The sequence below is a fragment of the Acinonyx jubatus genome, chromosome C2 (genome assembly GCF_027475565.1).
Source record: "Acinonyx jubatus isolate Ajub_Pintada_27869175 chromosome C2, VMU_Ajub_asm_v1.0, whole genome shotgun sequence".
Taxonomy (NCBI): Eukaryota; Metazoa; Chordata; class Mammalia; order Carnivora; family Felidae; genus Acinonyx; species Acinonyx jubatus.
The window spans coordinates 59647958-59675767 of NC_069384.1; the positions used below are offsets into that span (position 1 = coordinate 59647958).

At 43.1% G+C, this 27810-nt stretch overlaps 1 protein-coding gene across 5 annotated transcripts; it reads left to right on the plus strand.

Annotated features, from left to right (window-relative positions):
• The first annotated feature begins 6409 nt into the window (after positions 1-6409).
• Positions 6410-26194, plus strand: TIGIT (T cell immunoreceptor with Ig and ITIM domains). 5 transcript variants are annotated; one of them, XM_053220889.1, is made up of 5 exons: positions 6410-8173; positions 9176-9505; positions 12503-12609; positions 21236-21536; positions 22647-26194. In XM_053220889.1, the coding sequence occupies exons 1-4, from the start codon at positions 8110-8112 to the stop codon at positions 21485-21487; spliced, it is 753 nt and encodes a 250-aa protein (XP_053076864.1). In that variant the 5' UTR covers positions 6410-8109; the 3' UTR covers positions 21488-21536; positions 22647-26194. The 5 variants fall into 5 exon arrangements, with proteins under 5 accessions (XP_053076864.1, XP_026916691.1, XP_026916690.1 ...); XM_027060890.2 differs by having other exon boundaries at positions 22855-26194; XM_027060889.2 differs by having other exon boundaries at positions 21236-26193.
• The last annotated feature ends 1616 nt before the right edge of the window (positions 26195-27810 follow it).

Here is a 27810-nt window from a genome sequence, read left to right on the forward strand (position 1 = left end):
TCTCACCTTTCTTATGAAGTCTTCTCAGACACTCTGGAAAGGGAGTGTCCAAGAGAATGTGTGTCTGTTTTGAGGCAGGACTATGAGTGCCACAGTCTGACACGTCCACTCGCCCTCCAGCCCCACAGGAGACATGGTGTCCCCAATACTTTTAGAGGAGCATCAAGCCATTTGTGCTTACCACTTGACCTGCTCGGCCAAGGGGGCAGGCTATGCACATCAACCTTGTGAGATCAGGTGGGGATTTATGAATCAATGTTCCCCACCTTTACCGAGACTTTGGTCATACCTTCCCTTGAGCTATGACACCATTCACATCTATAATGTTTTGTTTTTCACAGCGTATGTTTGTAAACATTCAGTCTAAGCATGCCCGAGCGTCCCATCATATTTCTGAAGTGTTGCCTAGGAGCACACGAATCTGGGTATGTGAATTAACACTGTCATCGCGACTCTGTCCAGGCATTGGCTGCATGCCAACACTTGTTACTGCTTCTGCATGTGCCTTCATATTATTAAGCTATATCTCCTTGCTCTAAGATTAGATATCCATACTTCAGCCGCACAACTACGGCTTTCTTTTCTTACCTAATACAAATGACTATCCTATAAATCTACCTTTGCTTGTCTCTGCCAATCGTTCGCACATATAGCCTATCTTATATTTTATGGTGTTTTTGTTTGGGCCCAAAACTTTCTACTTGGATTGTGAACTCCTTGAATAACCTTTTTCTTCTTTGTATCAACTATAATGCCTAGCACAGCAGTTTTGCAAAGTAAGTGCTCAATATTTGTTGATTGATTGACGTGAAAAAATGTGTTAGGGCTGCTAGATTTGTTATGACAGAGAATCAAGCAGCCTTAGCTCAGACTAGGAACTGCCTACCCAATATGAGGAATTTGGCTAAATACTGAAAAGCTCTAGTTATTATGACATTTTAAATTAATTGTGTATTTCCAACTGTATTTTTCAGTTTTATGCATAATTATTATTATGCTAAATGGTATTTATACTTAAATGTTTAGTAGTTAATGTAAGCGACTGAAATTAGTAATGTCTCACAGTCAAACCAAATTCATTTTTAATTATTCTCTTCTCACAGCCTTTCTATTGACAATTCCACCAATGCAATGCACCCTTGAATTCTAATCACCCTGTACCATGTTCAGGTGGGTTAAAAGACAGAGGCCCCAAGTTCAGTCCTGAAATAGGTAGGGGCCTCCTTGTAAGGGGTCTCCCCTCCCTCCGCAGCACTGGCTCTTTGACCTTGGGCTTCCCCATCCTGACTGTGCATCCTGCCTGCTGCCTTCCTCTCCCTGCTGTTTCCTTTCCTTTAATTTTGACTTTTTACTATGAATTTTAAGTTTCTAGACAAGTAGAATGATAACGCTTAATACCCATATTCCTATCACCTAAATTTAGCAGTCAACATTGTGCACCTTTTCTTTATTATTTTTTTAGGGATTTAAAAATCACAGACATTATGGCATTTCACACTTAAAAGCTTCAGTGGAAATCTCCCCAGACTTTTCCTGTGTAGCCAGTGTCATTATCGCACCATAGTAGTTTGTTAGGGCTGGCATAACACTCACAGATACCACAGACTGTGTGGCTTAAACAACAGAACTTTATTTTCTCACAGTTCTGGAGGCTGGAAGGCCAAGATCAAGGTGTGGGCAGGTTTGGTTTCTTCTGAGGCTTCTCTCCTTGGTTTGTAGGAGATGATTTAAAAGAATATAAACATTTGGTTAAATATATGATTTAAAAGAATATATTATATATATTAATTCAAGAATTCATTCATTCAAGAATATATATATTTATATGTTATGTATATACATAAATCATGATTTAAAATCAATTGTATTTATAGTTCAAATTCAAATTTAATATTACAGGGGTTTATTTAATTATTTGAATGTATACTTCTATTTCCTCTTATGCTGAAAAGTTTGGTTTCGAACAACATTAATATAATTACCTATTTGTTATATTGTTTTTTCAAAATAATGAGAAAACTGAATGACTGGAATATATTTGTTTATCCTAGAATATATCCCACTAAGGAAACACAAAGTGCTAAGTTTTAAACTCAGTTAACTGTTTTCTCTGTGTAGTTATGCTGTTCATTTTAGATGCAATTAGATTAATTTGTTTCTTTATTCCTTCAATTTTAGGGATGGCCTTTCTTTCACTTTTGTTTTATATAATATGTATTTTTAGATATGTAAAACATTGACACCCTAGAAATTAAATGCTATACCCAAAGAAGTTTCTCTTCCATCCCAATTCCCCCCTCTATCCCGTCCCTCTTCTGCCATCTAACATTAACTAATTTAAAACATTGAGTTCTGATTAATTCTTAACAGTGTTCCTTATTACAAACATAGGCAAAATTGTGCTCATATTCTCATTCCCCTTTACCCCTTCCCATGAGGTTTGCATATTATACACATTTTTGGGCACCATACCTTTTCATTTAAGTCTTCTGGAGATCACTCCATGTTAATATATCAAGATTACTTTCATTCTCTTCATGGTTGCCCAGTTATGCCTCACATGAGGGTGCCAGAGTTTATTCAGTAAGGAACTGGGTGTCACAGTTTATTCAACAAGATTGATAGACATTTGAGTCATTTCATGTTTTTTTTGCTAGTACACGTAATGCGTCAACGAGTAATGTTTTGCATATGTCATTTCACATTTGTTTTTCTAAAATTATTTTAATGTTTATTTATTTTTGAGAAAGAGAAACAGAGACGAATATGGGGGAGGGGCAGAGAGAGAGGGAGACACAGAATCTGAAGCAGCTCTAGGTTCGGAGCTGTCAGCACAGAGCCCAAAGTGGGGCTCAAACTCACGAACTGTGAGACCATGACCTGAGCTGAAGTCAGACACTTAACTGACTGAACCACCCAGGAGCCCCTGTCATTTCATATTTGTGAAGTTATATCCTTAGAATAGATTTCCAGAAGTAGGATTCCCAGGTCCTTGATAGATACTGACAAATTCTCCTCCAAAGGAATGATGTCATTTCATATTCCCAACAGCATTCTATGGCAAGACTTGCTTCCCCACAGCCTCACTACTAGAGTGTATTGTTACAGTCCTGACGTTAGCCAATCTGGTGGGGGAGACATGGTATCCCAGTGTTGTTTTAATGCACGTCTCTCTCTTTACAACGGGGGTTGAAGAAGTTTCCATATGTTTAAGGAACATTTGTATTTCTCTTGCTATAAACCATCAGTTCGTGTATTTTGGCATGTTCAGGGTGGTTGGTCTTTTTCTTTTTTGATTTCCAGGAACTCTTTATGTTAAAGAGATGAATCATTTGGCTGTGAAATAAGTTCCAAATATTTGTTCCTAGTTTGTCATTTGTCTTTTCACCCCTATGACTTTTTAGTGCAAGAATCTTTTTTTTTTTTTTTTTAAATATGTACTCATGGGTACCTGGGTAGCTCAGTGGGTGAAGCGTTGGAATCTTGATTTTGGGTCAGGTCATGATCTCATGAGTTCATGAGTTTGAGCCCTGCATTGGGCTCTGCACTGACAGTGAGGTGCCTGCTTGGGATTCTCTCTGCCTCGCTTTCTATGCCCCTCCCCTGCTTGTGCGCGCTCTCTCTCTCTCTCTCTCTCTCAAAAAAAAAAATATGTAGTCAAATTCCTCACCACGTTGTATTTATAGATTCCAGATTTTGAATCACAGTTAAAAAGGTTGTCTCCACTTCCAGGTTTCAAAGGAATTCACAGATGTTTTCTTTTAATATATGTATGGTTTCATTTAAAATTTTATTTGAATAGCTGATTCATTATGGAAAGTTTTCTTTGTATGACTTTTGCACATTTCTTGTTAAATTTATTCCTAAATATTCTTTCTTTTCTTTTTTTTTTTTTTGCTGCTATTGTAAATGTGGATTCTCTCCCAAATATCTTACAACTGGTTGATGATTGTATATAGGAAAACTATTTGTTTATTTATATTAATTTTATATCCTGCCAATTTAACAGAATTCTACTGTTTATGGTATTTTTCCCATTGATTCTATGGGTTTTCTGCTTATACAAGCCTTGATAACTAGAGATAGTTTTTTATATCTTTATTTCTAATTCTTATGCCTCTAACTGCATCTTTTACTTAATCAAATTAGCTAATACTTTTGATCAGTGGTTAACTAGTTGCAGCAATAGTGAGTACCTTGTCTTATTCCTGACTTTAGTGGGAATACCTCTAGTGTCTTCCCATCAAAACAGATGTTGGCTTTGGATGCCCAGGTGGCTCACTTTGTTGAGTTGGCTCTTGATTTCACCTCAGGTCATGATTCTGGGGTCATAGGATTGAGCCCAGCATTGGGCTCCATGCTGAGGATGAAGCCAGTTTAGGATTCTCTCTCCCTCTCCCTCTGCCCCTCTCCCCTGTTTGCACTCTCTCTCTCTAAAATGAAAAATTAAAAATAAAAAAGAAGAAGAAGCTTTCTGTGTGGATTTCACTGTCGATCAATTCATTTGCTCAAAAAAAAAAAAGATTTTGGTTTTGGGGCTGGTTGTGTGTGTGTGTGTGTGTGTGTGTGTGTGTGTGTGTGTGTGTAATTATGTTAAGAAAGAATTTATCGATTTTTATTTTGCTGAATGTTTTTTTAAAATAATTCATGGGATTGAATTTTCTTTTCAGCATCAAAGGAAATGACCATTTGCTTTTTCTATGTGGATATAGTATTTAATATTAATGAATTTTTTTTGGTATTGAATCACCCTGCAATCATGGTATAGACTCCCTGGTCATTGTGTATTTTGCTTAATATGCTTTTGGCATCTGTGTGGCAACTTTTATTTAGAATTTTTCCTTCAATATTCATAAGAGATTAGGATCTGATTTTCTTTTATTGTGTGCAATCTTAATCATCTTTATATCAGTTTGAAATTCACTTCATAGAACTAATTTGGAAGTTTTCTTTTGTGTTGTATGTCTGTATATTTTCAGTAACATTGAAATGATCTTCTCTCTAAAGGCTTGTTATAGTTCCCCTGTGAAATCATCTAGGCCTGGCATTCTTTTCAGTGGGGGAGGGAGAGCTCTTGATGGTTAGGAGGTTCCTTGAAAGATGTTTCCCTGTACTTCTATCCCTCATCCTATGTGTTTGCAATACTGAGGGCTCCAGGTGGCAGGAAGTAGGAAATAAGGCTGCAGGGGTAGAGGATACCTTTCTAAAGGCAGATGAGGTCTGGGGTGGATTGAAAGTATAATCACCTTTAGGGTGGAGAAGGGACAAGAGGGGAGTAATGTCGGAGGGGAGGTGTAGGTGCGCCAGGAAGAGAAGCCAGAGAGGCCCAGGCTGAGGAGAGATCAGCTGCTTCTTCCCAAAGATTTTTTTTCTGACTCTGCATTCCAACCTCTCCTGGGGGGTCTCTGTCCTATTTTCACAGCTGAGAAGGCAAAGGAAGTTTCCCGTAGTCCACAACCTCTGTCAGGGAGGTTCTCAGAGTCACCTTACCTGAGGGAGCTTAGACTAACAACAGTCAGCAATCCCCTCCCCAAATTCTCCCCATTTGCATTTGTCCTGAGCCAGTTTTAGCCCACAAGTCCTGTGGCTCACAGACTTATTAAAAATCTTGAAGTCATAGACAGGTCTGAGGCAGCTCTCTCAACAAGAGGTTTGGAACAATCACTCCACTGCTCAGATAGCTCTGCTGTGAGATGGCTTTACTTTGGCAAATGGTAGATGGGGGTAGGCTCTTCTGGGTGCCTTGAGAGTCCATGCCACCTTCTTTCCCTTGCTTCCTGTCTCTCAGCTTCCTCAGCCCTCTGTGGACCTGCAGGAGACCCGCCTTGGCCACAATACAGCCTATCACCAACAGGTGCTGGGGTCTGTGAGGTAAAGAGTGGGAGCACTTGGCTAGAAAGGTCACCTCCCTGCAGCTTCAGGATGTTGCATTTGATCAAAGACAAGGAAGGGGAGGGAGAGGAAAGTTGTGATATCCCTGAAGCTCCCCACCACTTCTGAACCCAAGGAAAGACTTTGGAGAGGCTGAAGCTCACACGCACTGCTGAGACATTGTTCTGTGCTCCAAATGGTGTTTCCTGAGTACAGGTTGCAGGCCTTGTGGAAAGTGTGACCACTCTCAGTGACCCCCTCACCCTGTGCTATGATCTCTTCCAGGCCACAGATTTCTAGCTGGAGCTGATGGAGTGGGCGGTGGGTTTGCAGGGCGAGGGAAAGGCTGGGGTGTGCTTTACATTTTAGGCCAGCAGTGGGGCCTGTTTGGGATTCTCTCTCTCCCCTTCTCTCTGCTCCTCCCTCCCTGGGGCTCTCTCTCTCTTTCTCTCTCTCTCAAAATAAATAAATAAACTTAAAAAAAGAGACACTTAAAAAAAAGAAACAATTAGAGAAACTCTTTAACCTTTTTTAAAAAACTTAGTCTAAGTTTCTTGGGGTTTCTTATTATATAAGATAGATCCTACCTCTATGGCTTTCACCCATCCTACTGTGGAAACCCAGGCTGTAAATTTTTTATAACCCAAACTCCAGTGTCCCCCTCTCTGTGCTCTAATTTCCACTACTTGCTCTCAGCTCTCCCACCCTGGGCTTCTCTGCCTGGATAGCCGGTTTTGGAAACACTCTGCCTGTTCAACTTCTGAACCCTCCCTTGGACACACATTAGGTATTACAACTTCCTCAGCTTCAGGCACTGTGACTGTTGAAAGGAGATTGGAAGAGATGTCTCTCCATGTGAGCCTTGAAGCTGAGTTAGGGCAGAGAGAAGTTGATGAGGCATATGTTGTCTAAGAGGCTGGAGGTGGGCTATGGGGCTATGGTGCATGGGTCATGGTACCCAGTTAGGAATGGGTGGAACCCAGGGAAGACAGAAAGTGGTTTGAGATGGAGCATCCTGTGGGGGAGAAGGGGAACAGGAGGACAGGAGCGTGGACAGTGTGGAACACTCAGGTTGCTTCTCTGGAGTGGAGGGGCACAGCACCAGGCTTTAGATGTTCCTCCTGGTGGAACAGCAGATTTTCAGGATGTGCACCATGAAACATGCCCAAGGTAGCAGAGGTGAGCCCTAGAGGCAGGTGAACAGAGACCCTCCACCTCCTTCGCCCAGAGTGTAGCTTCACTGGAGAGCAAGCTTTGAGTATCTGAAGGCAGGGGCTGTGATTATTCATCCTGTGTTCCCAGAGCTTGGTGCTGAGTCTGGTGTTTCATAGGCTCTTTGGACTCTCAAGTGAATAAAAGAACAGAGGGAAGGAAGGAAGAAGGATGGGTCAACAGTACAACTTGATAATGAGCTGGAAACTCCAGATGAGTATTGATCAGCTCCTTTCCAGGGTCAGGTAATTGGGGCTCATCAATCCTCTGCACTAGTGATTTTCATGGGCAGGGGATGGGGGGTCACCAGTCATAAGAAAACTCCCTCTTCTGGTCTCCTCTGACTCTGCTGGGTTAGAGAAACTAAGCCAGAGTTCAACAAAATCTCAGTCCAGATAGACGAGACAGAAGAAATCAGATTCAAGAAGAGGACCTTATTTAAAGGAAAGTTGTTCTGTTGTCTGAGACTTTTTGTCCTGCCCACATCTAGTCTCTGAAGTAAATGCATCTTGTTCACTGGCTCATTAGATTTCAAGCGCAAGTCTTGGTCTGTAAAGTGTGCAAACTTAGATTTCTCTTAATGGGTGCACATTTTTTAGTAGGATGAAGCCAGGGGAGCCCAGTGACCTCCACAGGCTCTTCAGAATCTTGGGCGTTACCAGATACACAGGGCCCTTGAGCTTGTTAGACAAAGGCTGATACAAAACAAGTGCATCAAGACAGAATTTAAAAACAGCAGATTAACTAATAGTAACCCAAAGACCAATGCGTCTGTAACCACATTTTTGTTTATTTTTTAGTGTGTTTCCTTCATGGTCTTTCTTGTGGCTCACCCTATGCAGTTTGTGTACTTGTTGAGAGCTTTTTTTTTTTTAATCTGTCTCTGACATTGTTTCTGCTGAACTCAGTTTTTCCGAGACCCTCTCTCCTCATAGGCTCAGTTTTGGCCTGCCAGCCACAGTCCTCCAGTTTCCGTGGTAGAAGAGGCCTAGGCTGCTTCCTGTGGGCCCCCCGCTGGGCAGAAGCATGCAGTGGTATCTCCTCCTGATTTGGGCACAGGGGCTGAGGCAGGCTCCCCTCCCCACCTCAGGTAAGGCCTATAAATCCAGCCTGGAACTGGAGAAACAGAAGGAGGAAGTAAGTCTGGGAGTGGAAGTGAGGGAAGGAAAGGCATGGTTTTCAGAATCCTGTGGCCCCTCATGTGAGAAAAGGCAGCGTCTGGGAAGCAGGTTCTGTTTTGGGTGGCAGATGGAGGCCTTGGGGTTGGGGTGTCTGACTGGCCAACCCAAGAAAGGAAATGGGGAGAGAAAGGAAACAGGGAGGAGGGATGATCAGTTTGCTTGTAGAAGTTCACTCCCATTTCATCATTCTTTCTTCTGTCCTTGAGGAAACTTCTAGAAAGACATTGTACATTTTCTGTGGATCAAAAATGTCTTCCTCACAGATTCCAGAGAGTCTACCATTATAGACTGAATTTACATTAGATATGGTTCCTTCCATAATAAAAATCATAGACATATGTTTCTGAGGGGGGCACAGATATTGAGACACTATATTATAATTTAATTTGTATGTTGTTTTTTTTGAACCATTTGAGGGTGGAACTGTACCCAGATGATGGGCGGTGGTCAGTGCTGAGGAGGGTGGTTTTGTCTGGGAGAAACAAGTTTCTCTCCGGTCTTCCTTTCCTTTGGATTTTGTGGCTTTCCTGAAGGTTTTTCCAGGCACCTCAAACAGCAGTCAGACAAACAGCAAGGTTTTACTTCAAGGAATAGTGTGCCCAGTGTAGAACTGGCTGCTGGAAGATGAAGTAAAACAAAAGTGGTGGCTGACAGGGCTTATGTTGTAGGTAGGGAGACAAAATAAGTACACGGAAATAATCAAAGAGCTTGTCATGAAGCTAGATTATAGCAGCATATCCTGAGTGGGTGAAGTGTAGCAGTTATAGTCCATGTGGGGAGTGACAGGATGGACAGGAGACACTGTCATTCCACAGACCAACTCTAGCCTCAAAGCCCTTTAGGATTTCTATAGGAACATTCCAGGACAGCTGTTGACATAGTACTCATGCACATTTTCTCCCCTTCCCTAGGAGCCGTGTCAGGCAGGATAGTAACAATGGGGAACGTTTCTGCAGAGGAAGGTGGCTCTGTCACCTTGCAATGTCGCCTCTCCTCTACCACTGCCAAAGTGACACAGGTCAACTGGGAGCAGCAGGACCAACTTCTGGCCGTTCATCATGCTAACCTGGGGTGGTACCTCTGCCCAGCCTTCAGGGAGCGAGTGGTCCCTGGCCCCAACCTGGGCCTCACCCTGCAGTCGCTGACCAGGAATGATACAGGGGAATACTTTTGTACCTATCACACCTACCCCGATGGGATATACAGAGGGACACTCTTTCTGGAGGTCCTACAAAGCTCAGGTATGCTCTCTGGAGCAGGGTGGCTAATGAACTTTCATCCTCCAGAACAGAAGATGTGTTCCTGCTAAACACTGTAAGAACAGGGTCTTTCAACCCTGGTTCACATTCAAATCACCAGGGAGCTTTTAAATGACACTGATGCTGGAGCCGCATCCCAGACCAATTTAATCAGAATCTCTAGGGGCAAAGTTGGGATGTAATAGATTCTAAAAGCATGCCTGGTGATTCAGATGTGCAGCCAGAACTGAGAGCCACTGTTTTGGGTAAGAAGGGCATCTTATATGTGTTGGTTAGGAAGAACACTTATTAAGGTCATTTGGGAAGGGTTCTCATTTATTGGTTTAGGATTAACCAGGCAAATTAGAATTAGCTTCTGGGGCACCTGGGTGGCTCAGTCAGTTAAGTGTCTGACTTTGGCTCAGGTCGTGATCTCACAGTTCATGAGTTTGAGCTCCACTTTGAGCTCTGTGCTAACAGCTCAGAGCCTGGAGCCTGCCTCAGATTCTGTGTCTCCCTCTCTCTCTGCCCCTCCCTAGCTCATGCTGTCTCTCTCTCTCTTTCAAATATAAACATTTAAAAAAATAAAAAGAAAGAATTAACTTCTAAGTGTTTTTTTTTTTATGTTTATTTATTTTTGAGAGAGAGAGAGAGAGCAGGGGAGGGGCAAAAAGAGAGGGAGACAGAGGATCTGAAGCAGGTTCTGCCCTGACAGCAGAGAGCCCAATGTGGGGCTCAAACTCTCAAACCTCGAAATCATGACCTGAAGTCAGATGCTCAATCGACTGAGCCACTCAGGCGCCCCTAGCTTTTAAGTTTTACAAAGGATTAAAACACAGTGTGTGCTAAATGTAAATACATAATAATTTACCTTTGTATGGTACTTCATAGTTTCCAGAGTGCTCTCACATTCATTATCACCTGAACACTTAAACCAGTTCTCTGCAAAGTGGGAAAAGATTTTTGCATCTGAGAAACAGTATAGCAGAGTGGTGATGAGCTCAGACTATGACACCAGAGAGCCTGGGTCCAAATCTTGGTGCTGCTGTTGACCTCAGACAAGATTACTCAGCTTCTCTGTGCATTGATTTTCTCATCTGTGAAATGAAAATAGACGTAACCTTATGAGGTTCTAACATAGGACTGAATACCATACTACAAGAAAATGCCCTGAAACAAGGCCTGGAATGGGGCGCCTGGGTGGCTCAGTCAGTTAAGCATCCAACTCTTGGTTTCGGCTCAGGTCATGATCTCACGGTTTCGTGGGTTTGGGCTCCGCATTGGGCTCTTCACTGACAGCACTGTGGAACCTGCTTGGGATTCTCTCTCCTTCTCTCTCTGCCCCTCCCCCACTCATGCTGTCTCTGTCTTTCTCAAAATAAATAAATAAACTGAAAAAGAATAAAAGAAAAAAACAAGGCCTGGAACATGGTAAGTACTGTTAGCTCAGACTGCCAGCCACTCCCATGTCACTATTTGATGGAGGTGGAGGCTGGGCCTTACAGTTGCTCAAAGCAGTAGAGCTGGTTTTAACACAGATGATCCGGTTCCATTAAATTACACCCTCAGAGCTTCTTGCTTTTTATTTTATTTTATTTTTTATTTGAGAGAGAGAGAGAGAATGAGAATCTTAAGCAGGCTCCACACTTAGCGTGTAGCCTGACAGGGCTTGATCCCACAACCCCAGAATCATCACCTGAGCTGAAATCAAGAGTCAGGCCCTCAACCAACAGAGCCACCCAGGTGCCCCTAGACCCTCAGAGCTTCTGCCTGTTACTATCGATTGTGTTGGAGATTAAGCTTTATGAGTTAGCAAAATATGTGTAGACTGAGAAGATAAAAGGCTACTTTAAAGTTCTTTTCAATGCTGCTTCTTGGCTGGCTCTGACATAGGTCAATGCTGCATGTGGGGAAGAGCCTATATCCTTTCTGGTTCTATGCACAGCCCGCCACAGCCCTTCTGCCCCCAGAAGCTGTGTTCTCCATGACTACTTTGCTCCCCATCTGCCCTCTTCCCCTACCTGTGGCCAAAGCAAGAGGCTGAGTCTGCAGTGCAAGAGGAACTCATCCTGGGGAGCTTGGGCTCCCTCCCCCCTGGTACCGTATGGGTCTATGGGCACTGCCTTGTCCTTAGTGACTGCATTCCTTAGCCACCTTTCCCACAGTGTAAGCCCTTAGAGGGAAGAGGGCCTGCCTCTGCTACACCCTTCTCTCAAAACTTCCCTGCACCCCTGGGATCTGCCCAAGCTCCTAGGAAGGAGGTGGGAATAGGACAAGGCAGCCTGGAAACCCTTCTACCTACAGTACAGCACACATCTGAGCAATTGTTCTGTTTCTCTCTCGCTGTCCTTGGATCAGCTGTCACTCTTTTCAAAACTCCCTTTCTGCTTCTTCTCCTTACACTTTATGTCTTAGTGGAAATTCATTTGTTCATGCTTTAATTCCATATTGCAAATATTTATTAAGCACCTGCTATGTGCCAGGTGCTGAGAAAAAACAGGATAAACCTCCAGAACGTTACTCTCTCCAGGGTCTCACAGATGGAAAAATGTTACAGGTTTAATGTGAAAGGTTATATTCTTTCCCCCCTCTTTTTTGTGCTTTAATGAATTAATTTTATTTTAATTTTTAATTAAACATTTTTTACTAGTATGATTATAAATGTGAAATTTAAGAAAATGTTCACTCTCTGGGTTTTTTTTTTCTGGATGTTATTTTTTGTTTCATTTCATGATTAGCATGGAAAGTAATTTTGTCAAATAGAGGAAGGGAGTGTTAACAATGGTCTGCTTTGGTTCCAGAGATTAGCCATTGATTTTACAGTGAGCCAGGTAGATGCTCTTCCTTTCAAGGAGCTGGGCTTAAAGACTCCAGTCCTATGGTTACAGAAAGACCTGGCCAGCCTGCACCTCTGTGCCCTGACACAGAGGCTTCCCTGTGTAATGGCTGCCCTTTGCTTCTGGCTTTCACCCCCCCATCTCCACTTTGTCGCCCCTCCAGTGGCTGAGCGCAGCGCTGGGTTCCAGATCCCACTGCTTGGAGCCATGGCCATAGTGCTGGCAGTCATCTGCATGGCAGTCATCGTGGTGGTCACATTGACCAGAAAGGTAAAGACTGTGGCTGCACATCTCAGTCATGGCCACTCTGCCCCTGCCACCCTGTCCTTTCATGTCCCCTTCCTGTCCAGAGAGAGACCTTGATGTGCTCTCCCCCGCTGCCCTACATATCTGTTTTACGGTCCTTGCTCTGCCTTTCAGTGAAGTTGTTTATGCTCTTCTTCTGTCCCTTTCCTTGTCTGGGAACTGCAGAAAGCCTGGACCTGTATTCCCTCCCATCTTGCTGTCACCTACAGCTCCTAGTTCTTGCCTGTCCCTGAAGCCACTCCCTAGAGAGTTTGATTTATCTATTGTGAGTTTGCTGTATTTTGGGCATCTACTCGGTACTAGGGATTTTTGTGTGTTAGCTTATGTAATTTTAACAACCTTCTGTGGTGTTGGGCTACTCAGCAGTTCTACAGGATGAGAAATAAACATTCCCCAAATTTAGGGGAAAAAGGTACATGGCAAGATCAGTAGGCTATACATCTTCTGTTGCTCTAGCTTAAGAGGTCATGCAGCTAAAAGAGTGCTGGATGGGGAAGTAGATGATGTTGTGTCTGAGCTCAGCATTGAGAGTGATTACAGGGAAAGTTGTGGAGTCTCCCGGGTCTCCATTTCCTCATCCAGAAAGTGGGGATGATGGTGATTCTACTTGCTCTGTATTACAGAGCTGTGATGAACAGGTGGCACAGTACCTGTGACAGCCTTGTAAACAACGAAGAATTAGATGAATGTGCTTGTGTTGTAAACTGGTAGCTACTGATTAGGATGAATGAAAGAATTTCTGCTCCCTGTTTTGTCTGCCCTTTTGGACTTTTAAAGCCATCCCAGGTCGCCTTAATTTCAGTTACCAAACATTTGGGGGAAAGCAAGTCTGTGATTACCAACATCGTTTTCCACCTCATCCTAGACCCTGCTCCCTTGTTCCTGATTCACTTTCCCCCCAAACTGGGTTTGGCTCAGTGAACAACCCCAGCTCTTCATCCCTGACATTTCTTTCTTTGGACCATGTGCTTGGTGCTGTTATTACTGATATATGTGGGTTTACAGGTACCACCTTATTTTCTTCATATATGTTTTGCCTGTTTTTTCACCTACTCTTTCTTGCTGTCTTTTGAATTAAGTACTTACTATTATAAAAAGATCTATTTGGTAATTATGCTAGATTTGCTATTCTTTTAGTGGTTACAGTAGATATTACAAATCATACCCCTGACTTATTCAAGTACAGTATAAATTAGTGCTTTAATCATGTCTTGGATTTTGCAAGAATCTTAGGGCACATTAACTCTTTTTTACCTACTTTCCCAACTTATTGCTATTATTACCATGTGTTTTAGTTTTATATATATTTTAGACCCTGCAAGAAATTAATATTGTTTTTAGAGTCACTATTCACTTAGATTTACCCTTTCTGTTGCTCTTTACTTCTTCCTGCATTTCCTGTCTTGTACCTAGGATCATTTTCCTTCTGTCTGAATAATATTGCTTATATTTCCTTTTGTGTAGGTGATGAATTATCTTGTTTTTTTTTGTCTGAAAATATTTTTAATTTTTCCTTAATTTAAAAATGATATATTTGTTTTGCTGGGTATACAATTCTATGTTGGCAGTTACTTTCTTTCAGGACATGGAAAACATTTTCCATTGTCTCTGGCTTCCCATATTTCTGTTGAGAAACTATGGGAATCTTATTTTTGCTCCTTTGAAGATATGGCTTTTTCTTCTCATTCCTTTAAAAACTTTCTTTCTCTTTGATTTTCAGCAATTGTACAGTGATATAATTAGATACAGCTGGGAACATGTAGTACTCTCAAGGCGGGTGGCTTGAAGACAGTTTAAAACAGACAGTTACGAAGTACTGGGCAGCATTAAGGAAACCATTAGGAGAAGTGTAGCAGTGTATTGTCACCCCTAGTCTTTAAGGGAAAGGGGAGAAGGTGATTACTAGAACCTGGAAAGGGAGAGATATGTGGAGGGGACCAGCTTGAGAAGTACTGTTATCTTTGATTGAAGGTTATAGCCAGTCTAAGGCAACTATGCAGAGAGAATGCCAGGGGAATATATATATATATATATATATATATATATATATATATATATACCCTCACCTCACTCTCCTTGCCTTCATCCTCTACTGTTGCTCTGCATTGGTTGAGCCCAAACCCAAGCCTGAGGGCAAGGAAGCCTGCTGATGCAGTACACATAGTTCCGTCTTCTTAGGAAACAGAATCAGGTGCAGAAGGCTGGAGAGCAGAGTTGGCGGGTGAACGGATGGTATCCACCCTTGCTGCTCACAGACCTGGAAACTGGGCAAGAGATTTTGACTTTCCAGGGGCGGGTTGCTGGTCTCAGCCTTCTCTCATGTATTCTTGATCTCTCGTCCATAGATAAGCAACACCCCTCCCTGTTGGTTGTCCATCCATATTTATCTGAGGAACACTGTGCTTTATTAGCCATCTTAATATCCTGGTGGGTCAGGCTGCCATTGCAGTAACTACATCCACTTTGTTTCTTAAGTGCTACCATCTGCCCCTATATCATTTTGGGGTCTCCTCATTCCTATTGCTACTAGGGATCCAGGTCTATAAAAGCATTCAGCCCCAGCCTACAGAGGAGAGATACCACTGAGGTTCCCAATGATGCTGGTGCTTTCTTCACTAGCACATTCTTTTTCACCTTTGTAAAAGAGTGTCCTCTGGATCTTCCCTAGAAACATAATCAGCTATTGGATTTTCACAATTATGTAGTACAGGGATCGACCAAGTTTCTCTGTAAAGGGCCAGGTAGTAAATCTTTTAGACTTTGTGGGCTATACGGTCTCTGTTGCAACAGTTCAACTCTGCCATTGCAGCATGAAAGCACCACAGACAATATGTAAATGGATGAGTATGGCTGTGTGCCAACAAACCTTTATTTATAAACACTGAAATTTGAATTTCATATAATTTTCATGTGTCATGAAATATTATTTTTCTTTTGAATTTGTTTTCAACCACTTAAAAATATAAAAATCATTTTTAGCTCACGGGCAGTACAAAAATCTGTGGTAGGCCAGATTTGAGCCATGGGCCTTAGTTTGCCAATCCCTGATTTAGTAGGTTATTTGGGGAAAACTCTGTTTTTTTCTTCTTCTCTACTCTTAACACTGCACAGAACACTTCTAAACAACAGATGGGTGGGTTTATTCCCACACTGACCAATTCTTCTATACCATCTGGGTGTCCTACAATCAATTCAGTTCTGACACTATCTACTTGGAGTTAACATCAGAACCCACACATTAAGGGCTCAGTCCTACAGGACTTCCCTCACTTTCAGACACCAACTGCAAGTCCCAGACTGTCACCTGTACTTCTGACTGACCAACTATAAATTGAAGTTTCTACAACCCCCTCCTTGGATTTGATAATTTGTTGACCGCTCACAGAACTCAGAGGAACACTGACTCTCATTTACTGGTTTGTTATATAATAAAGAATATGATAAAGGATACAGATGAATAGCCAGATGAAAGAGATACACAGGATGAGGTCAGTAAGGGTCCAAGCACAAGAGTATCTGTCCCTGGAGAGCTGGGGGGTGTTACCCTCCTGGCATGTGGATATTTTTAGAAAACTGGAAGCTCTTTGAACTCCATACTTGTGGGATTTTTATGGAGACTTCATCATGTAAGCAAAATTGATTATTAGCTCATGTTCCAGTCCCTCTCCTTTTTCTGCAGAATGGGGGGTGGGGATAAAAGTTCCAAGCTTCTAATCATGGCTTGGTCTTTCTAGTGACCAGCCTCCATCCTGGAGGCCACCCAATGTCACCTCATTGGAACAAAGACACTCCTATCACCAGGAAATTCCAAGCCATTTAGGAGTCCTGTGTAAAACATTCCTATCACTCAGCAAATTATAAGAGTTTAAGGAGCATTGTGTCAGGAACTGGGGTTAAAGACTAAATATTAGTAGAAACTGAGGATAGAGACCAATATATATATGTTCCTTATGATTTTACATACGTCCATCATTGCATCCTACTTGTCTGAGGGTTTGGGTTCTTTCTTCCTTAGTTTGCCAAAGTGGTGTTGGTATCTCTCTTGACAGCAGTGTATTAGTATTGTCTCCCAGAGTCCTTGTGAGGGTGTTATATCTTAAGTCACGAGATGTGTCCCAATATTGGCCAGTCTCATATTTTGCTTGCCCAGCATGCCCCTTCACTCTGAGAATTCACTCCCAGACATGTTCTCCCATTGCTGCCGGTACATGTTGGCCGTGTCCTTTAGGTATAACCTCTCTCCTCCTTAAGCATTCCTGGCATTCCCTCAGGTACTGTAGGCTGCAGTCTTGCCCTAAATATGGGGCTGATGGCCTGTAGGGGACACAGGTCCTAACAGGGCCATAACTTCCATCAAGGAGAAGTGGGCCATTTTTGTAGCTCCATAGGATACAAGAGAAGCAGGTGGTTCTCAGTGAGCCTACCCAGAGATCCTCTTCTCAAGTCATAGATATCTCTCCTTTTCTAAGCATAAGAGACTTGCACAAGCTTACAATCCAGCCCACTTTGAAGTTCTATCTCTCTTACAGTTAGGTCCTGTGCCTGGTCTTCAGTGCCAGAGATGTGTTTTTCTTGAAATGCTATCAAGAAGGAGCTTTGACTCTTCACACTTTGCTTCCAGGTGCTGAGAGATCTGAGCCTGTCATGCTCCCCGCTCCATGTACTGGGGAGAATTTAGTAAAAACTACTCAATCCCACAGTTTGAATAACCACTCTTTTTCCATACTTCGCAAATGTCAGTGATGTGGCACCAGCTCAGATTCCCCTTCCATCTGTGTCCCATCCCATTCCACCACCACCAGTGGGGTTCGTATTCCCATCCAGCTGGGGAGGGATCCCTCCACAATACCATCCTGTGTCTGCTTCTAGGGCCATTTCCAGGAGCAACTGTTTTGGATCAGATCCCCATAAATAGATCCTGACATATGAATTTTGGTGAGAGTGATTTACTGGGATGGACTCTCAGGTGAAGAAGGGTAGTGAAGGAGTAGCTGGATAGGGCCAAGGGCAGAAAGCTCAGCCAGACTTTGTCTCAGCTGGAGACTTGACTGCAGCAAGAATTAATTGTATGCAAAGTTGGCTGTACCTTGAGGCAGGGAGCCAGATTTTTGAAAACCCACCTTAGTCAACCCCCAATTCCATATGCTAACCAGAGAGGGCAGGGCCCAACCACCATTCCCCAGAGAAGTGAGCTGCCCACAGCCCATACTCTTAGTGTCTGGGGAATGGGATCCCTGGTCTAGCAGGTAGGATCTGAGCAGGGTGCCAACAGCGTTCCTTATAGACCCGGAGAGCCCATTCGTTGCATTATTTAGGAGCGTGGATTTTGGAATCAGACAGACCTAGCTTTGGATCCTGGCTGTACCACTTCAGTAGCTATGGTAATATCTATAAAGTGGGAATAATTATGATGCAGCTCTCATAGCGTTGTGGGAAAACATCAGTCAAGTAATTCATGTAAGGCACTTGGCATTTTTCCCGGCATGTATTAATAAGTATTAGTTATTAAGTTCTTGTAATTATTATAGATTTTATTTACCGTGGCACTTTATAATACTTGGTACTCAAAAATATTGATATTGCATGGATGTATTATGACTAAATGAATGGATATTGTTTGCTAAGCAGGTATTGCAAAGAGTTTCCCTAGGGGATCTTCTGTGAGAGAAAAGAGAGATGGCTGTGTCCAGCTCCATAACACTGACTACCCACTGTCTGTCCTCCTCACATCTCCCAGGGGGCAGTGTTTGTCCTCATAGGACCCAGCTGCAGTCTCCCTTCTTGCTCCTATAGGACCACTTCAGCCCCAGGCTTGTTTTTTGTACTGGCAATGACAGAGCCCCGATACACAGGGATTAAATGAAAACTGAGCAGCTGAGAGACCCATCTCAGGAATGTTTACATTTCCCAGAAGACTTTGGAAGCCAAAATTGTCAAGATTCCAGGGCAAGGGTGGCCAGTCTAAGAGTGGAAATGAGAACACACCAGCACCAAAGGTCACCATCAGTTCTTTGAGAAAGAATTGGATATTTATATGTTTGAAATGGATTGGGTTGCATCAAGGGATGTAGCACTCTTTTAGCACAGCATCAGCATGACCAATGATGACCCCTTTTCTTCATACCTATGGTAAGGGTGCAGCCATTGCATTGAAAAGGAATGAATGAAACAGTGAGTGGGAAGAGACCACCTGACTCCTGTGTGTCCTTCTAAGACCATGGCTTCTATCTAGGCCAAGTTCCTCAGGCCTGCAGTGTAGTGCCACCCCTAATATTTGATATTTGTTCATGGTGTACATCCGTGCAGCCTATCCACCCTTCCCGTTAGCCTATATGCGTACACCGCTGAGCTCACACTAGCCAGTAAGGATGCTATTTCCTCTCCTGGGAAGTAGTAGATGATGGGAAGAATGGGATTTGGTTTTGTGTTTGTTGTTATTTTCCAAGCCTGTGTGTGGCTTTTTGTAATTCTGTCATCCAGACCCGTGGACGCACCCCATGGTGGGAGTGAGTGACATACTTTAGAGCAGAGTCTCCAGTAAGACTGAGAGGGTGTCACCTCTGCAGTTGATGCCATTAGGTGTTTCTTCTGCCATCCTGCTTGTGCCTACTGGTCTTTGATTTCCTTGGCTTAGCACAATCTTCACCTGTGATGCTCTCATATGGGGGCAATGGCTGACCTCATACCCTTTGTTTTCCCAAACAGATTTCACTGTCTGTTCTATTTTCCCATAATAGCAATTGTAGCTGTCTATGAGTCCCTTTGATTTGGAAAATCCTGTTCTTTTAGGTATGGGCTGAGGAAGAGTGTGTGTGTGTGTGTGTGTGTGTGTGTGTGCACATGCCTGTGCACGCGCATGCATGTGTGAACACACACTTTTCAGTCCCAAAACATATATTGAATGTCTGTTATGGGCTCTGAGGTTACAAAGAGATCCTTCCCTCAGGGAGCCCACAGTTTGGATAGGTAAGAGGGGTAAACAGGTAAGTTCTAGACAGCATTGCATGTTACAACAGAGAACATCTAGAGAACAGGAAGAATGTCACTCTCACAGAAGGTCAGGGAAGGCTTCTTGGACAATGTGCTATGGAGCTGAGTCTGGAGGAAAGAGTAGACAACTTTTTGGAGATCATATAAAAAGTTGGGGGAGGCAGAAAACAGTGCATGGCATTCGAGAAGCAATAAGATGAGAGGCAGCCTGGCTGAGGAGAAAGAGCATGGCCTGGACCCAAGTCAGAACGGGGATTGTCCTTGGGTAAGTGGCTTCACCTGTCTGCATATGAGCTCATTCTAAAGCAGAAACTTCAGTAGGGTTGTTGCTGAGATGACATGAAGAAGCTAGCCAGTATGTGCTCATAACAGCTTCTGAATAAATGCTCCCTGCCTGACACCCAGGCCGTATGCCAGGAGCTGGAGTGTTGAGTGGGGATGCACCACAGGTGATGAAGCTGCAAAGGTGAGTGTGACCAAATCACCAAAGGTGTTTTGGGGGGCATCACACACAATCTTCTGCAGGGAATGTAGTGAAATTATGGACTAACCTACGGTGTTTTACAAACCCCTTGACATCCACCTGCAGCCCCTCTAGGAGATTAAGCACCCTTCAGTAGGCAAGGGGAGCCATCCAAGGGCTTTAGGCAGAAGCATGGTGTGATCCAACTTCCAGTTCTAAATTACCACTGTGCTGGTGGCCATGTGAAAGTTGGACCAGAAGAAAGAGGGAGTTCAGAGGTAGGCGGGTGCTGGAAGCACAGGGCGAGATAAGACGTGGGGGTAGGAATAGAGAAGAGGGAAGTGATTTCAGAGGGACTTAGGAATAAAATTGGTTGGGAATTTATGGCCGATTGGAATTTAACATTAGGCTTCTGGTCATCTGGTGCTGTGAACCAGGAAAGAGAACATAGGGACAGGAGCAGGTTGTCGGGGAGGGAACATGATTGTCTCATTTGAGACAGAGTGAGTCTGAGCTTGCTGTGACTGGCCATTGGGTGGTCTGGAGCTTGGGGCTGGAGCCCGGGGTAATTTGGGTAGAGATCTGGGAATGTTCAGAGGGCAGATGGTATTTGTAGAGGTCCATATACATGAGGTGACTCAGAGAGAGTGTTCAGAGTGAGAAAAAAGAGGGCAGAGCTTGGGGAGTCCCTTTATTTGGGGAGCTAATGTGTGAGCAGGAGAAAAGCAGGTCCGGCTAAAGGTGAAGGTGGGAGTTTGCAGGAGGAGGAGAACCGGGAGAGAGTGATATTGTGGGAGCCAGGGAAAGAGAACATTTCCAAAAGGAAGAGGTCAGCAGTGTCAGAGGCAATAAAGAGAACAAGAGAATTGAGACAGAAAGCTGCTTCACGGGGTGTGGGGGTCACTGCATGTGCATGAAACAAGGGTGGTTTCACTGGAGTAGTTAGTACTGAAATCTAGCTGCGATGAGGCTGAGAAATTAAGGGTTAAGGAATTGGTATTGGTAAGAACACAACTTTGCTTGTGTGCGTGTGTGTGTGTGTGTGTGTGTGTAAGAAAGGAAGAGAGAGATGATTGTAACTATGTATCATGTTGGGGAATAACTTCTGAATGACATCCCCTCCTCCTCACTTTGTAGTTTGTTTGTTTTCAGAAGAAATCTCTCAGAGCCCATTCTTCGGAAAGTGGCCTCAGGAGAATGCCTCGTGAACAGGAGGGATGGAGTGCCGGCGTTCTGTCATCTGCTGGAAGCTGCATCCAGGCAGAGGCTGTGCCCGTGGTCTTCTGCACAGAGCGGAGGGGAGATGACTGTGCCGAGCCACATGAATACTTCAACGTCCTGAGTTACAGGAGCCTTGGAAGCTTCAGCTTCCCAGCAGAGACCAGTTAGCTCCCAGAGGCATCGTCTGGGAGATACACTCCTGTCTCTGCTATTACAGGTGGATGATGTACAAGGGTCTGCAGTCTCCATTATTGTAATTGCGTGTGTGGGTGTGTATGTTCAGTTGAGTGAATGAATGTCATTCTCTTCTCTACATCTCCTCTGCCTTTCCCTTCCCTGGTGGCAGACCCAGAGTGAACAGCTTGTGTCTTGATTATGAATGCAAAGTTAAAAAAAAAAATAACTTGACCTGGTTTGAGCGGATCTTATGGCTCTGAGAAATGCATTCCCAACAGGAGCACTGGGCAGGGCTTTGGGCTGTAGTTTTGTGATGGATGATGATGATGATATGATCATCTCATTTGTCATGGTCATTTTCATCAACATTCACATATTCAAGGCATTTTATGAACAAAGCATGACATGGGCATTGGCTTCCATGGGGCGATTTGGGCATGACTAACCCACCCTCTCAGGTCTCAGCCTTTATAAACCTTAAAGTTAAATGGGGTGATGACATTTGCATTAAAGGTAGTAAGAAGACAGGGAGACAAGACATGCGTCTTTGGGAAGAGATGTGGTACAGGCTGAGGTGGTCAGGATAGGCTTTGTCTGGGGCAAAGTCCTGGGAGGATGGAAGGAACAGTGAGGCTTATGTGGTCAGAGCAGGAATTTTGTCCAGGGAGGTCAGAGAAACCGAACAGAACTACTGAAATTCCCACATGGAAGATCCTGGCACCAAGGGAGCCAACAGGGCTTCAGATTTTACTCCCTGAGAAGCTAATTCAAGTCTCCTTTTGCTGGGTGTGCTTGGAGTCCAGGGATGGGCTGCAGCAGGGGACCCCAGGTCTTCCAGCTGCCTGCTGGGGGGGCTGCAGCTTAGCCCCTGGGCAGGATCCACCTTTTCTCTGTCAACCCACCACGGAGCCTGTGAGGAAAGAATCTGTGTCCACCAAAAGGACAACCTGGATTTTTAAAACAGGGACTCTTCCTAGGGGGGAGAAAAAAGAGTGATTGAGGGTTTAAAAATGAACACCCTCCCACTAGCTGCTCTGAACCCTTAAATTCACCCTCTGACCTCTTTGTGCTGGGCTTTGGGTGGCATCTAAGTGCGAGTTTCTGTTTAGCTGACAATCAGGACTTTATCCTGCCATCACCTCTCTTATAGGATTGAGGAGGAATGCTGGGCACGGAGGTGACAGATTTTCTTTCATGGGCACAGGAAATGAGAGAGGATGTGAAGCAAGGCTGTCATTTGCCAACAGCTGAAGTGAAGTATTGCTCTGCTCCCTAAGTAGGCAGGCTGAGCAAGAAGAAAATTCAACTCCTACTCCTTGGATTTGTATTTTTATTTTTCTCGCTTCTCTACCAAATAGGTATGTACTTAGGAGCAATGAGCCCAAATCTGTCCGGAGTGCTGAGTCCTTTGGAAGACAGACAGATGCATGTCAAATGCTGTTCTGGGCCATGGCAGCCCAGCACATTCTTCTTGCCGAACTAGTGCAAACGGCTTGGGAGTAGAATACCATTCACGAATTGGAAATGAACTAAAACGTACTGACAAAAGGGAGCTACAGTTTGCTTTGGAGGAGACATATATTGAGGTCAAGGCTGGACTGAGTGTTGGGTGTTATTTAACATGATTATAGTGACAGGGAAATATCTACAAATACCATTTGGATGGAGATAAAAATACAAAAGAACCCATAGATGCTATAAATGGGCCAGGTTGCTAAAATGAGATTGAATTAGACAGAAAATAAATTTTCAAGTGGAATCCACTGAACTAGATTTTCCTTGGAGAACCAGAGAAGACAATTCCCTAAAAGCCAGATTCCTGGACAGGTGTCCTGTCCGGTGTGGTAGCCATTCTCCACAGGTAGCTGTCGAGCAGGTGAGATGTCATAGTCTGAATTGAGATGTACTGTGCTGTAAGTATAAAATGCACACTAGATTTTGAAGGCTGGTTGTGTGTAATAAAAACAAACTATCACGTTAGTAATCTAAACATATTGATGACATGTCAGAATGATAGGATTTTGGATATTTTGGATTAAAATATGTTATTAAAATTAATTTCACCTGTTTCTTTTTAATTTCTTAATATGGCTACCGGAAAATCTAAAATTGCATATGTGGCTCCCATTATATCTTGATTGGGCCATGCAGCACTAGACTCTGGACCTGAGCACAGCTGGTACCAGGGAAGGGTGTCCATCACTGATTGGTGGTCTCTCTCTTTTGCTCTCATTCAACATAGGGTTTGAGGAGACTTTCTCCTCTTATTATGTCTTTTGAGAAACACATAGGAGAGGATTATAGGGGAGATGGAGTTAGGAGATTATTAAGTGCAGACAGGAAGTGGTCCTAAGCTCTCTTGGATCCCCTCTTGGATTTCATGATAGGAGAAGGGAAGATAAATGAATTAAAGAATGAGAGTTTGGGGAAGAATAAATGTACTGGCTCCCGACCCTTAGAATTACTCCACATTCTAAGCCTGGGCACGTACAGTCTGATCTCTAATCCAAAGAACTATCCCGAACAAATATGAGAAATTTTGAGTCATAGAGCTTTGAGGTAGGTGATCTTCATAGTAGATAGAGTTTTCTCAAGCAGTTTTATTTCATGACTCATTCCTTCTCACCTGTCAGCCCCTGGGGATGAATCATCACGCACTCAGGTTCATACGGATTCCATCAGTGCTGAAGCTAGACAGACAGGGTGGCTGTGTGCTGTGTGCAAATGGCAGCATTCTGGTGGGCACGCCGTCCCCACAAGGCAGAGGGAAGCAGCAGCATGGCTGTGGCTGCCAGCTGGGGGATGTGAATTTGGTTCCATCTTCTGGGTCTTCCCAGTGCTGCTTCAGGGCTGTAACTAGTAAATTTCTGCATCCACTCCAAAGTACACCTGTCAAGAGGCTCAGAGGAGCCTTATGTGTGCAAGAGCCTGAGCTTTCAGGAAGTCCGAATTATGAACTTCAATGTTTGATAGAATTTTTTTGCAGAAGGTAGAGTCTAGGACAGTACTATCCAGTAGAACTTTCTTTGATGATAGAAATGTTTTGCATCTGTACCATTCAGTGTGGCAACCACTAGCCACACGTTGCTATTGAGCACTTGAAATAAGGCTAATGTGACTACAGAACTGAATTTTAAATTTTATTTCATTTTAATTAACTTAAATTTATTTATTTATTTATTTATTTATTTATTCATTCATGAGAGAGGGAGAGAGAAGATGTGTGTAAGTTGGGGAAGGGCAGAGGGAGCGAGAGAATCTCAAGCAGGCTCTATACCCAGCGCAGAGCCTGACGTGGGGCTCGACCTCATGACCCTGAGACTATGACCTGAACTGAAATCAAGAGTTGGATGCTTAACTGACTGAGCCCCCCCCAAAGTGCCCCATCAGTTAATTTAGACATCACAATTCTAGTAAGTCTCTTGCATGTGGAGAAAACACAGAAGAAGTATGTTTATAAGCCATTGGATGGGTCTACAGATGCTATGCATGTGGAAGGGCTCCCACCAGGAATAAGCATGGAGGTCCTCTTCCATTCTCCTGTGGACTTTCTTTGATAAAAACAAAGCATGAGGTGAAAAGCAGGCTGTGCATTTGTTTATTTCAGACTCTTCCCCAAAAGGTATCTGAGGTAGCCAAGGGGTTGTGTTCATTTAAGCAGGGCTACGGTCCTCTAAAGGTTTGCAAGTCATAGGTGTTATGCAGGAATAGACATGCATCACAGGATTTGCCCTGGACTACAGTCATTCTGACTTTATGTCAGAATGTTGTGAAGAATACATCCTCTGGTGCTAGAAGTCTAGTTGATTTTACAGAGATCAGAAGAGAAGTACCTAGGGTGTGTTGTGGACTGGAAGGGGTGGGGGCACCCGGTTAAGTGCTAAGTGTTGCTACTGAGCTTTATGGCATTTGATAAGCCACTTAACCTCCTGATCTTCATTATAAATGTTTCCTTATTTGTAAAATGGTGATAATAATATCTACTTCTTAAGGCTCTTGGGAAGATGAACAAAATGTGGTTGAGTCTTTGTAAGCTATAAAATGCAGAATTAATGTTATCATTATTGTGCCTGGCACTGCTTATGATGCCACAGAGGTCCCCGAGGGGGCATCAGACCTTGTTGGGAGCAACCAGGGTATCTCGAATTATCAAACTCTTAAAAACTGGGACGTAAGGAATGCTAAGAGTTGCAGATATATCTGTGGGATCTGCAAGTTCTCTGTAAGTATTTTAAAATTTTGTGTTTGAAGTGAGACAAACTTTTAAAAAGTCAAACATATCTTGGATAATGATGACTTTTGAAAACAAGGTATTGTTGTTGCCTTCAGTTTCCATATTTGTGTTTACAGTTAAGTTGATTTCAAGACATGGAAGCTTAACTCATAAATGATCCATTTACTCCAGGAGGGTGGACTGGTGGGAGATTTTGCAGTAGTTGAAATAGTAGGAAAATGGTGGGAAAGCTGTTTTCATTCTGTGTGCAGTATGGATGCCACCCGCAGAGGGACATGGGACAGAGCAGGCAGTCCACCTCACTTTGTGAGCGGCAAAACATCACCCAGTATATTAAATTCATAGCTATTTTAAATTATTAAAATTAATAATCCATCAAGATGCTGCTACGGTTCACAAAACTCATGTAAGGGCAAACCAGGCATCATGAAATATTTTCTTTTTCTTTATTTTCTATTGCCTAGAGTATCAGGAGAACTTAGGGATTCAGTGATTGAGTTGCAAGAACATAGTATTTGTATGTGAACATAGTATCACAGAGGTCACCTTTCAGCCCAGAGTTCTCCTTAAGACCCTTCCCCCATCCCACACCCCTGCCTAGGCATCTGTATTCCTCATACTGGTGGAGATGTCCGTCCACACTCACTTCCTCCAACCCAAAGTCTGCAAATCCCTGGGAGTCCCCAAACTTGACTGCTTATTGCTTGGACCCTTCCCTGGCATGCCCAGCCCATAGATCTTTCTCTTAGTTTATCAACTTCCATGGCACTGACAGTCTGAATGGTACAACCTAGCTCTTGATTTTATATGAATCTTTCTTTCTGGTTGTTAGATTCTAAGGTTTACCAGGGCTAAAGTAATTTTCTTCATTTCCTTCATAAACAGCACAATGTTGAATGCAATGTAGATGCTTACTGATGACTTGGTGAATCTACTTCAGTTGGGTTGACCTCCCTAGGTACAAACAAGACGTATGTTTTCTCCATCACACCAGTAATTTCTGTGAGGACCATGAGATTCGAGAGTCCTTGTGGGTAAAGCTGCACATGAGAAAGGGACTATGGGGCAAATAGCCTCTTACGGGGTTTCAAAGCCATCAAATGGGGGCATATTTTGAGCCACCAGCTTTCCTTGGATACATGGATAGAGGGCATACTGTCCTACAGTTATTTCCACAGGAGGCAGATAGATACTGATGTGCACACAGGAAGGGGGGAAAAAAGGTGAATCAATTTAGACAGGGGTAAATGAGCCACATGATCACGTGTGCATTTTGGACAGGAAAAGAAGATGCCCAAATTTGCCTTATGTAGCCTCAAAGTGATATCAATACACCAACCCTGGGATTCTTACATCTTGTATCAAGAGGACTGATGTGTTTAGAACTTCTCTGGCCTTTCAGGCATAATCCTCACTTTTGATAATCTCCAACTAGACCTAGACCACGGGGTATGAGAGAATGTGAAGAACTGCCTGAAACAGAAACCCTGCCACAGTACAAAGAAGACGCAATGGGAAACCCAGAGAAGAGTTGTTTTTTTTTTTTTTTTAATTATTCCTTCATATTCAAACTTCACAAACAGTGTGAACTTGTACAATACCTCGGAAAGTGAAACTTACAAAAAAAGTGCTGGTAACATTTAAAAAAAAACAACAAAAACCCCAAAAAACAAACATCATTCTTAGCAACATCAATTACTCTTCCACACAAAACAGAAACCTTGTAAAATTTATTTTCGTATTTTTAAGGCGTAATACTTCCGTATAAAGTATATGCAAGAGATAAAACTTCACAGTATTCCAAAATGTCACAATAATAATAATAATATAATAGTATAATGAAGCGCTACAGTTAATTTTTCTTTTTTTGAATGTTTTTTTCCTGTTTAAATAACAAATACAAGTCACAGGTAAATATACGTGAGAAAAATACGAGGCTAATATTAAATGGCAGGTAAGGATACTGTCACTGTAAGAAAAAACTGGCAGGATGTGTGTATTTAGTCTATATTTTAAAGCACTTGATAGAAAAGGCGTATGCAAGGTTTTTCAAAACAATTTTTGTTTGTTTGATAACTGA